The 11,023-nt window shown below is 40.7% G+C and overlaps 1 protein-coding gene and 1 non-coding gene across 3 annotated transcripts in view; one reads left to right on the top strand and one right to left on the bottom strand.

Annotated features, from left to right (window-relative positions):
* LOC148420747 (E3 ubiquitin-protein ligase DTX4-like) overlaps window positions 1–9,359 on the bottom strand; it is a 29,405-nt gene extending 20,046 nt beyond the window's left edge. Inside the window, exons 1-4 of one of the 2 annotated variants that reach the window (XM_088419302.1) lie at window positions 9,102–9,359; window positions 8,039–8,265; window positions 5,634–5,848; window positions 1,874–2,724 (exon numbers count right to left, since the gene is read on the bottom strand). In XM_088419302.1, the coding sequence (XP_088275428.1) occupies window positions 1,874–2,724; window positions 5,634–5,848; window positions 8,039–8,265; window positions 9,102–9,130 (1,322 nt within the window). In that variant the 5' untranslated portion in view covers window positions 9,131–9,359. Of the gene's footprint in view, window positions 1–1,873; window positions 2,725–5,633; window positions 5,849–8,038; window positions 8,266–8,375; window positions 8,470–9,101 lie in introns of those variants that run through there. The other variant, XM_088419303.1, reaches the window with a different exon arrangement.
* Window positions 9,360–9,761: 402 nt separating this feature from the next.
* trnat-ugu (transfer RNA threonine (anticodon UGU)) lies at window positions 9,762–9,834 on the top strand. The gene has a single exon. It is a non-coding gene; the product is annotated as a tRNA-Thr (tRNA).
* The last annotated feature ends 1,189 nt before the right edge of the window (window positions 9,835–11,023 follow it).

The raw sequence follows: 11,023 nt of genomic DNA on the forward strand, positions 1-11,023 counted from the left end.
TTGAACTGTTAACCCACTGGTGTGCAGTGTCCCGAGTTTAAATTTCAATGAGAGCGCAACGGCACTCTGATTTTGGTGTACAATGAATTTACAAACACCAAATTTCAACATTCTTCTGTGTTTCTAAATGGTCAGAGCGAAGCAGTGCACGCTCAGCAAGTATTTCTGAACACGCCCAAGTTCGCCAACTGAATTTGCTGAATGTAAAAAGCAAAGTGGTTCGTTACTAGCAGTCAATTGTGAAGAGAAAAATGGTTCAACATTTTGGAATAAAGAATGATCGTTTCGATGTAACCGGGAAAAAGACAATAGCAACATGCAAGGTTTGAAACTTGAAGAAACGTCTATATTTCTTTTCATCTGTCTGACATGTTAAGATAAATAGCTGAGAAACTAACCAAGCTAGATTAGCTTGACAGTTCACCTGATCAATAGGTGGTCATATACTTGATATCAGTTCTGTTTTAATTGAGAAGCCAATAAAAAAGTGAGATTACAGAACCAAGGGACTAATTTGGAAAGTATCATTTAAAACGGTGATCATTAGTTGAGCACTGACTTAGTTACATACGATTTTTTCCGAGATGTCAACGCTCCTAAACTTTATGCCATCTCTCCTTCAAGGTAAATGTGTGGGAGCTTTAGTGGCATTTAATGGTGAACTAAGGTAATGCAGCGATTTTGAAGCATGCATACTACAGTGTGTCAAAGACCATCCTACAACAAAGCCTACACCAAGCTAGCGAGAGAGCGAGAAAGTGACTCTTCCTTCTTCTGTTTCTATTTGCGATTGTGATTGGCAAACAAACCAGAAACTCACTTGGCAGGACACAAGACGATGACAGTCATCCAAAACGCAATTTGAATTACGTTTCAAAGTTTTCCTCCTCTGCTTTCCGTAGCTAAAAAAACTATGACAGCCTCCATCTGAGTGGCGCCCCCCATGTAATATAATTAGCGAGTACTTGACCTACAAGTCTAGTACTAGGTTTTTAAAATGAGTTCTACACACTTTACCTTTAAAGGTGGGGTCTGCTACTTTTCCCCTTAGAAATAAATGATCCATGTGTACAGATGAAATATATCTCAATCAACACTTCTGGGCTTCTGTTAATGCGTGGCAGTGATTTTGTCCACAAACTCCCCTCAGCCCATCTCTATTTTTGGGGTTTTGTTTTGGTTGGATCAAAATGCTTCTGGGCAGAGAATCGCCAACCAGAGGGTCATTACCCCCAGGAAAATGTGTATCCCCTGTCGAGTTGGCCTAAAATTCCGGTTCTCCCAAAACTGCTCACATTTTAAAATGTCAATGCTAAATTTCAATTCCTAATTCGCTGAGAGGAAGAAGTACGGACAAAGGAAGGAGGAAGAAGCCCCTCTCTGCCATGCAGGAGCAGCTGGCAGAGATAAATCCAGCTAGCTACTATTCTTGGTCAATTCTCACTTTGAGTCCAGCATTAACGGTAATCGCCGGCCACAGTGAACCGCCGGGCCAAGCAGAGTCAGAGCATCGATTCCGCAAAGAGTAACTGCCGCCACAGCCGGCCTGCACCAAGACCGGCAGAGCTAGTCCTCGCTTGCCACTACTCTGGGTTGGCCCCCCTCTCTACTGAGCGCTGGAAACATGCAGTCCGCCGGGCCAACCGAGAGAAATCTTTAAAGAAAAAAAAAATATTTATCCGATAGCTGGAGTCCTAGATTTATGAAAAGTATGTTTGAAGGAGACACGACAATTGCGATGTACAGTATATGTAAAACTTACGACTAAAACTGAATGACTTTTAAATTAGATGCCACAAACTTTTCAGTTAGAGAAGACAAAGGTTTTTGAGATGAAAATCTGAAATGTACAGTGTAAGTTTTCTTCACTTACCCTGATGCTATTAGGGCTCTTGACTGGGCCATGGCAATCCTCTGCAGCGCTGGTCTACTAAGTCCAGCTAAGCTTGATCTTTGTGGTAGCGGGGCATGGCAAACTTTGGATACGGACGATGGCGCACGTTGTGGCTTCATTACTGCTGGCGACGGAGATGGCACAGGGGATGGGGGTGTGGTCACAGTGCTAGATGGGGTAATTAATGTGGCAGTTGGCACTGATTCATTGGCTAAAGATGAGGACTGTTTTGCTGGAATGGCCGGAGGATTCACAGTCATGTTAGACGATGGTGGCTGAGGGGGCGGGAGCGATGGAGGAGGTGGCCTGGAAGATGAGGAAATAGCGAGACTGGAGGTCCCTGTGGTGAGTGCAGCAAGAGATTGAGCAAAGAGCTGGGCATTTCTTCTTGGAGATGCAGTGTTTTTAGAGATGGCAAGGCCATGTGGCAGCGTCTGGTAGGTGTTGCAGTTGGACTTCAGGTGCTGTCCTCTCCCCAGTGTGGCCGATTTAAGTGGATTCACAGGTTTTGAGGAGGTGGGCGCTGAGGTCTTGGACCGCTGTATGGTTAGTGCGCCGGCTCCTCCTGTGTTTGTTTTCACACTAAAGACAAGCATGCACTGTTGGCAGGAGCAAGGCTGTCCTAGTCCAGTAGTCATTATGCCCCCGTTTGCGTAGACAGAGTTTCCAGTTCTCATGCTGGACCCTGATACTCCAACCCCTAGCAGGGCACCTGTGAGCCCTCCTCCTACACCTCCTCCTTTTGGCAATGGAAGGGGCCCAGACACTAGGGGATAGGCGATGTCAGCACGTCGCTGAATCCTTCGACACCTTTGGCTCTGTCTATTCACCTACAAAACACAAAAAAGTGTGTTTTTCTTCTTTGGCTGATATGGAAAATGTGCCATACAATTTCATCACAATATTTTTATATCTTCAGTTAGCCCACATCATGATTTGTAGAGATGGGACAAGACACAAATCCCGTAAAACGAGATGTCATGAGATTAAGTACACAATGAGACGCGATTAAGCTTTGGCAAAATTTGTAAAGTATAAAATAATGCCCATACACATTTTCCAGTTTTCAAAGATTTTTTTCATTCACCAGTCGATCCACGGATCAGTGGTTGGGGAGTGCAGCTTTAGACGACTCCAACAGGTTGCCGTAAAATAAAATGGCAGCATGATTATATTTTTTAGTGCTCTGAATTGGCGATTGAAAATGATTTCAGAACAACATTGCTTTTTTTTTTTTTTTTTTTTTTAATAATATCAGGAGTCGTGATGTGACTCGCTCTGGAAGGCAGGAACAGTTTAAAATTGTTCCAAAGGCATTCATGTCCATACATTATTTAATACAAGTAAGGTTTATTTGAAGCGTTAGCTGGCCTTCTCACCACTTTTGGCTGCGTGTTTCAAAGTCATGCATTCTATTGTATGTACTCCATTGCACTTGTGACCGAAAAAGCCAATAAGTAAAAAAAAATAAATAAATAAATCTTGTGCTGTGCAGGGATGAGAAAGCTCTTGGCATTTCAGTCCCTCAACATCTCGTCGTCAGAGATCTCGCTCCATCCATGTGGTTTTGTGCACAAAATAGAATTAAGCCCAAATACCACAATTAATACATCCATTATTTTTTCTTATTAACCTTTCAAATTTCTGTATTTCACAAAGCACATGGATGTTGTAATGCAACACCAGGAATATTTATTAAACGTACATTCTCTGTACTACTTTTTATTAGCTTGCAAAAAATCAAACAAACAAAAAAAAAAACAGTCTTTTTAAAGTCAGCAGAAGGCACTTCCGCTACTTAAATTACAAAGTAATTATTTTCCTTGGTCAGCAGAAAGCATCATTCTCCACTTCATAAAATCTAAAGCGCTTAATTATTTTACTCCAATGAAGATTAGTAAGTAAATAACAGCCTCATTGGAAACTAGAAAAATTACAGTGCATTAAATTCCTGCAGTGACCAAAATTTAGAAATTATGTAAACTAGTATAAAACAGTCAAACTAAAACCCGCAAGTATTAAGTGATCTCAAGTGAATGCAGTTTTTTTTTAATTGTTTGTTTAAATTAGGGCTGCACAATCGAGTTTTAATTGCAATCACGCTATTGGCTGCCACGATTAATTAAGCCGATCCACGGCAATATTAACATTTAAAAACTCAAGCACTTTTCTTTTATTACAAGTCAAATCAAGCACTACCATCAGGAGGCACAGTTTCCCACATGTTTGCATGACAAAAGCCTTATTTTCTCACCCTAATATATTATTTACCAGTGTGAAATGGCGTTGAGTTTCACCCGATTCCTAATATTTACAGTGCTAACTGTCAATTGAGACCCATTTTGAAAAAATCCCCAAAAATTTGAATAAATTCAGTTTGAAAAGACAAAAATGACATTTTGACTGTTCATTGATTCAAATTTGCTAAAAAGTAAATACAGTGGGCCCCCGTGTTACGAGATTAATCCGTTCCGCAGTTGGGCTCGTAGGGCGAATTCACCGTATGGCGGGCAAGCCAAATTTATGTTAAATAGCTAATGTGTTTAGAACCCCGGGTAAAAAACATCAAAATTGAACATACACAATAAAAAAATGGTACCAAAATAGTATAGTAAGTGTTACCTATGTATAAAATACATGTATACAATCAGAAAACATCATAAATCAAAAATATAGAAAGGATTTATTTACCTTTGAGTGGCGCTTATTATATATATTCCCTAGTAAGGGTAGGCTAGGCTAGGCTAGCTTTGTATTTCCTGATTATCTCCAGCTTTGTTTCCTTATAAATCAAATACGGTTTTGTAACCACTTGCTATAGAACAAAGCTTTATCGTGCCGCCATTTTGAAACAGGTGAGGCCGACCAATAGCAGACCAGCATCTCCGTGAGGAGTCGGTGACCAATAGCTGACTAGCATTGTAGTGATACGTTGCATGGAGGCAGTTAGGCAACAGAACAGAAAATAAGTGCAATTACCTAAAAACGCCTACAGATGGAGACAAAACAACACAAATACAGCCAACCTCCTAGGGTCATGACAGTTGTTTTTGTTGAAAAAGCAGGGAAAATATCGTAAAGAAAAACTCAGTATTCCACATTGCAACATGAAAAAATACTTAAGACAGGGACGCTGTAACCCGGGGATCCACTGTAATGTGCTTGGTTCTAATTAGGCTTATTTTTTTCATTGGTTTGCACTCAGCAAGTTATTTAGCTGTGGTGTCCTTATCCTAACTAGGGTTGCAGCCTGCTGATGCCTATCCCAGCTGACTATGAGTAGCGGGGGACACCCTCAACTGGTTGTCAGCCAATCGCAGGGCACAGCGGGACGAACAACCATTCACACACCCAATCACACCAAAGGACAATTTAGTATGTTCAATACACCTGCCATGCATGTTTTTGGAGTGTTGGAGGAAGCAGGAGTGTCTGGAGAGAACAAAGGCGGGCTTGGGGAGAACATGCAAAGTCCACACTGGAAGGCCAGAGCGAGGGGTATTTGAACTTGAGTTCCTGAACTGTAAGGCAGACGTGCTAACCACTGCACATCGCTGGAAAATGTATATTCTCGATTAATCTGTGTTGGGGTCGGTGTCAATTATATTTGGATATTAAAAATGAAGTGGACACAACTGGCCAACATAAAGCCCAGTGTTAAGTATGTATTATGGATCCCATACACAAACACACAAATGCGTGCGCATCCACACAAACACGCACACAAAAAAAATCGTACCTGTGTCATGTTCTGAAAATCAATGAGGTAGCAGAAGCCAAGGGATGTCAGGTCAAGGCAGGGCTGCTGGCGGCTATGAGCATTTTCGATGGCAATGGCCACCTCTATGTCATATGGTGTCCATGAACCTGCATCATTTTCCCACTCCCACTGCCAGCCTTGTCCTGGGGCTGAGGTCGGGTCATAGAAACTCCTCCTCACAGGACGGATAGTTCCTGAGATCAAGAGACAAAAATGTAAATGTGATTATTTGTTCTTGTCTTGGTATACTGTGTTGAGTGCAAGTGAATATTTTTATTTGCATGTGTACACTGTGCTTGAGTATTGTTGTTGCACACCACATAGAAAAGTAGATCACATACATGCATTTCAGTAAGTGTCACTCAGTATTTCTTCTGCGACATAGAAGTTTATCTCACATTGCCCTACTGTACTATATAGCCATAATTTCAACTTTTTAAGATGCAAATTGTGGTATATGGAAGGGAGCTTCAATGTGCCTGGACCAAGCAGCTATAAAAAGAGAACCACTCATGTATACTAAATTTATGTTGTCAGTAGCATATATAGGGCATCTACTGGCTGAAATGTACGCAAAGCAGGAAATTCCTAAAATTGAATAGCACGTTATTTCAATATGCGTATTTTCCTGGATATTATTTATCTATTTATTTTTTAACACAGCACTGATCTTAGAAGTGAATAAATATTTATGAAACTGGTTCAGGGTTACAGAAAATGAAAAAGTCAGAAAGAGAAAGTATTTGGATTTTTTGCATTCAGATTTTTTTTTTCCTTCAACCACAAATTAAGATTTTATACAAATGTTTAAATGGGTTCCCCCAGCCAGGATGGTAATATTATTCACTAATGATTAGTGTGTGTGTGTTTTTAATCAGGAATATTATATTATTTTAGTATTTCAATTGTATTGATTTATTTTTAAGAAATCAGTAAAATACCTGTGTACAGCCTTTGCCTATAGGCTGAACAGCGGGGCAACTGGCTAAGGTTTTGTTAGTACGCGTGCCTCGATCAAATAATTTCAATAGTCTCTTGCAATTGCGTTGGATATGCCAATCCGTTTATTTTCGTCAACATTCTTATGATTCATTTGATTGGCAGCACATTTCGATTTCAATATACTGATAAAACAATAATTCGAGTAACAAACCAAACTGAAAATCTACCTTAATGACCACGCACGATCGAAAACTGTTTGCCACTTGCCCTGTCGCACCTGAGTGCAATCACCAACCGGCAGTATTTATGTAACCATGGCAACCGTGGTTCCACCCACCATAATAGATTGGCATGTCTTCTGACAATTTGTTTAACTCTCTTAAGATAAACAAATTAAAATACACAAAAAGCTTTTTGGCTCCAACAACCTGAGTTCCAAAACCACAAAACAGCATTTACTGTTATATAAGAAATGGATTATACTGTTGGGCTTTACTCTACAAACATTCATTTAAGTCTCCCCTCGGAAAAAGAAAACATTTCGCACCAATGCCATGCCTACCATAAATAGGATTATTATAAAAATTATAGAAGCATACCTAAAACTATATCCCTTTTAACAATGACAAGAGGAAAAAACAATATGAACCAACTTTCAACAACTGTTAACAACTTTTTTACAGGATTTATACAGGTTAAATGTCAACTGTTTAATGAAATCAGTCAACCAGTAAATCAGTCTGGCCTCGGGTGAGAAATTATCTCAAAACAGAGTAGACACGGTCTTACACATCACCTGTCCTCCTTCCAGAATGACTTATTTTCATCCTTTCTGAAGCTATTCTGCCATTTTGTCAATTCATCTATTCATTTCCTAGACCCGCTGATCCTCACAAGGCTCGCAGGTGCCATTTACACCAAAGGACAATTTAGTATGTCCAATGCACCTTCCATGCATGTTTCTGAAGTGTGGGAGGAAGCCGGATTGCCTGGAGAGAGCCCACACCTCTCTTCTTGTGCAAATTCCACACAAGAAGGCTGAAGTTAGTGGGGTTGAACTCGGGTCCCTAAACTGTGAAGCGTCTAACCTCTGCCCCGCTAGGCCGCGTCTGTCATTTTGTTTTGAACAAATGCCACTACTTTTTGGTCAAAAAAGCCCCAAAACAACAACAGAGTATGTTACACGATATACCTTACTTTCATGAATAAAATTTTGAGGATAAGCCATCCTCAGGCAAAAGCTGGCCCCATCTATATGTGCAGGCAATTTATCAATTTCGAGTGACAACAATCATCCAGTTGTGATGGACTGCATACATGACATACTAGCCATTAATCGCTAACCTTTACATTAACATAAAATAGAACCGAATACCTTTGTTGTCATTGTACAGCAAGTATACAATGAAATTAGGAACATGAATACATGATCTTTGTCTTACCTGTGTCTTGTCTGAACTGGTGCATTGACTGGAGATCAATGATGTACGGAGAGAGTCGACTCTCCACCTGGCCGAGGACCACACTTCCCCCGCGGGTATCTCCACTGCGAATGGCCGCTTCTATTTGATGGGAGACGGCTGAGCTGTAAGGCCGCCACCGACCGTGTTCGTTGAGCCATTCCCAAACCACAACGGCAGAGGCCACGAGCATGTTGTTATTGTTGGCCCTGAACAAATATTCAAAGATGAGAAAGCCAAACATCATCAACATCATCAGTAAACAATTTCGATCAGCCAACTGAGATATCACATATAAATGCGAGGTGCTGTAGCTTACATGAATCGGCTGCAGAGCTAATGCCAAGAGAAAGCGAAGCATTGCTGAACAAATAGCCAAATTCCTCGCATGCTCACACAGTGAAGAAAATCACAATAGTCTTCTATTGTGAGTCTTTGCTACAACGCAGCAATAAGTGAACTGATCACGAATAAAACACAAACAAAAGACGCTCTACATTGATCGGATGCTTGTTTTGCTACCAATCCTTACAAACGCGTTGATATAATCTCTGAAGACTCTTTTGATTTTTAAAGCGAGGCCTTTTACCATCTTGAGAATCAGCCCTGTACATCTGAGTGTGCTGACGCGAGCTAAGCATAAAAAGGCAATTTTGGCTGTTTTCGCCGTGGAATCACGCACTACATAGGTCCTCCGCGGGGCGTATGTGGCGGCTGCTAATGTTTTTCCTCCTGTTCGGGCGTAACTGTAGAGAAAAACAGTAGCTTCCCACCAAAGCCTACACTTAGTAGGAACGACTCTCTATCTCGGGTGCAACCCGGATGCGAGAACTTGTTCCGTCGACTAGTCGCGGTCCCTGTGAATTTGCAGCGGTTTCCTTGCAAATAAATAAAAAAGTAACTTCAAAATGGACACGTTGCAGTGCCGGGTTTTCTTAATAGTAATAATCATAATAATAATAAAACCCTTTAGCGAGTAATTACTTGTGATGGCGAACTCTAGTAAACCGAATTTCCCTTGTTAAAGACACCAAATGCCATTCACCTGCTGATGTGATCTCCTGGGTCCACCATCCAAAAATCGGTTACAATCCTGCATCGACGCACGCTTTTTCAAAAGGCAACTCAGCTCTTGCGTTCCCTTGACTCAACCATTGCTTCTCTTCGCTCACAAACAAAGGCAACCGCCTCTCTTCTAGTGCAAACGAAATTGGAGACCACGAATGAATCAAAGACCCAAGAGAAAACCCCAATATCAATGATTACATTGAACCTCTCGGGTCGATGATGTTTTCTTCCGTGTCCAATTTAACTCCGCAGTGGGCTAATCTGTGGAGAAAACTGGTGGCTACTGCACGATCCCCGCCCCACTCGCTGCTATTCAACACTCGCAACCCGCAACTCGCACAAAGCCAAAAACCAGGAGGACGTACGGTGAATCATCAGCTGTCGTGTTGAATTGGTCCACTATGATTACCTTATAGTTGCATGGTGCTAGCGTGTGGCAATTCTACAACAAATAATTTCGTTCTTTATTGTAATTTTATTTAATGACTTAATACAGTCAACAGGGCCAATGCCAGGGATGTGCAGTCGGCGTTGGCCACCGCCTGGTGAAACAACGAATTGCTCGTACACTTGTTGTCCAATATTGTTTGTATGTTTTTAAGTAAACAATTTATATGAATTTGCGCAAAAAGGCCCGGGCTCCATAGCTCAGGGGTTAGAGCACTGGTCTTGTAAACCAGGGGTCGCGAGTTCAAATCTCGCTGGGGCCTTCTTATTTACTTTTTCAACGTCTGTCACTCAAGTCCAAACACAATTACAGACAGCTGTCATTGTTAAAACAAAGTCTCTATCTGCCACACTTCTCATGAAAAAAAAGGGGGGGGGTATCTATTTAACTGAGTTTGAGCGATAGTTTGTGGACAACATGCAGGTTAATCATCCTTTAGAGCAGGTTTTCTCAACAATTTTGGAGTCAGGAAAATAAAATTTTACAAGAACCCCCAAAGCAAATGTTTGCGGAAACAAAACAAACAAAAAATCATTCGAGCACTTTTTTATTCACCATTATTTTATGGACCCCCTGCATGCAGGCCACAGAGCCACAGAGGGGTCCTTGGACTCCGCTTAGAGAACTACTGATTTACAGGACAATTAACTAAACACGGTCTTCCTATAGTTGAATTTGATGCAGTTTTGTATAGCATAATCACCAGATGTCACTGGGATGTGATATTTCTTTAAAGATCCCGCATATTCAGTGTTGGGCAAGTTACTTCAAAACTGTAATGCATTATTTTTTACTTATTACTGTCATTTCAATGTAATTAGTTACATCACAATATTACTGTGTTTGAAATGTAATGCATTACACTACCATTGCATTACTTTTCTATTACTCTCACCACCATAACTGGAAATATGGATTTGCCATTCTAAATGTAGCTCATTACTCATTACACATCCTGTGAAAGGGTGGTTTAAGCCTAAAAACAGCATAAATCATTTCATCTGTATTGTAAACCTTTAAAGACAAGATAAAATTATTTTGTATTTTAATCCCTTTATAAGTTAGCTTCACAGCATAGTAAGGCATTGTTTATGCTGTAGGCAAAAACAGGTACTGGCAAACATGAGTTTTGTATGCATCATCATGATACACATCGACCAGAAATATATCAACTAAACCTTTTCCCCCGTACTTTTCTCATCCGATCTCGCGGTGTTTTAGGCGAATTGAGAGGTGGGTGGAGCACACACAACACACACCACTTTCAGACTCAAAATGCATTGTAATGCATTACTTCACTCGAATTTGTAACGAGTACAATATTACTATTTTGTGTGTGTAACGCATTACATTACTGCAATACAGTAAAAAGCGATGCATTACAGTAAATACATTACTTTCGTAAAGCATTACTCACAATACTACGCATATGTAGATAACATCCCTGATCA

This window comes from Hippichthys cyanospilos, chromosome 7 (assembly GCF_059441005.1).
Source record: "Hippichthys cyanospilos isolate Australia breed blue-spotted pipefish chromosome 7, RoL_Hcya_1.0, whole genome shotgun sequence".
Lineage (NCBI taxonomy): Eukaryota > Metazoa > Chordata > Actinopteri > Syngnathiformes > Syngnathidae > Hippichthys > Hippichthys cyanospilos.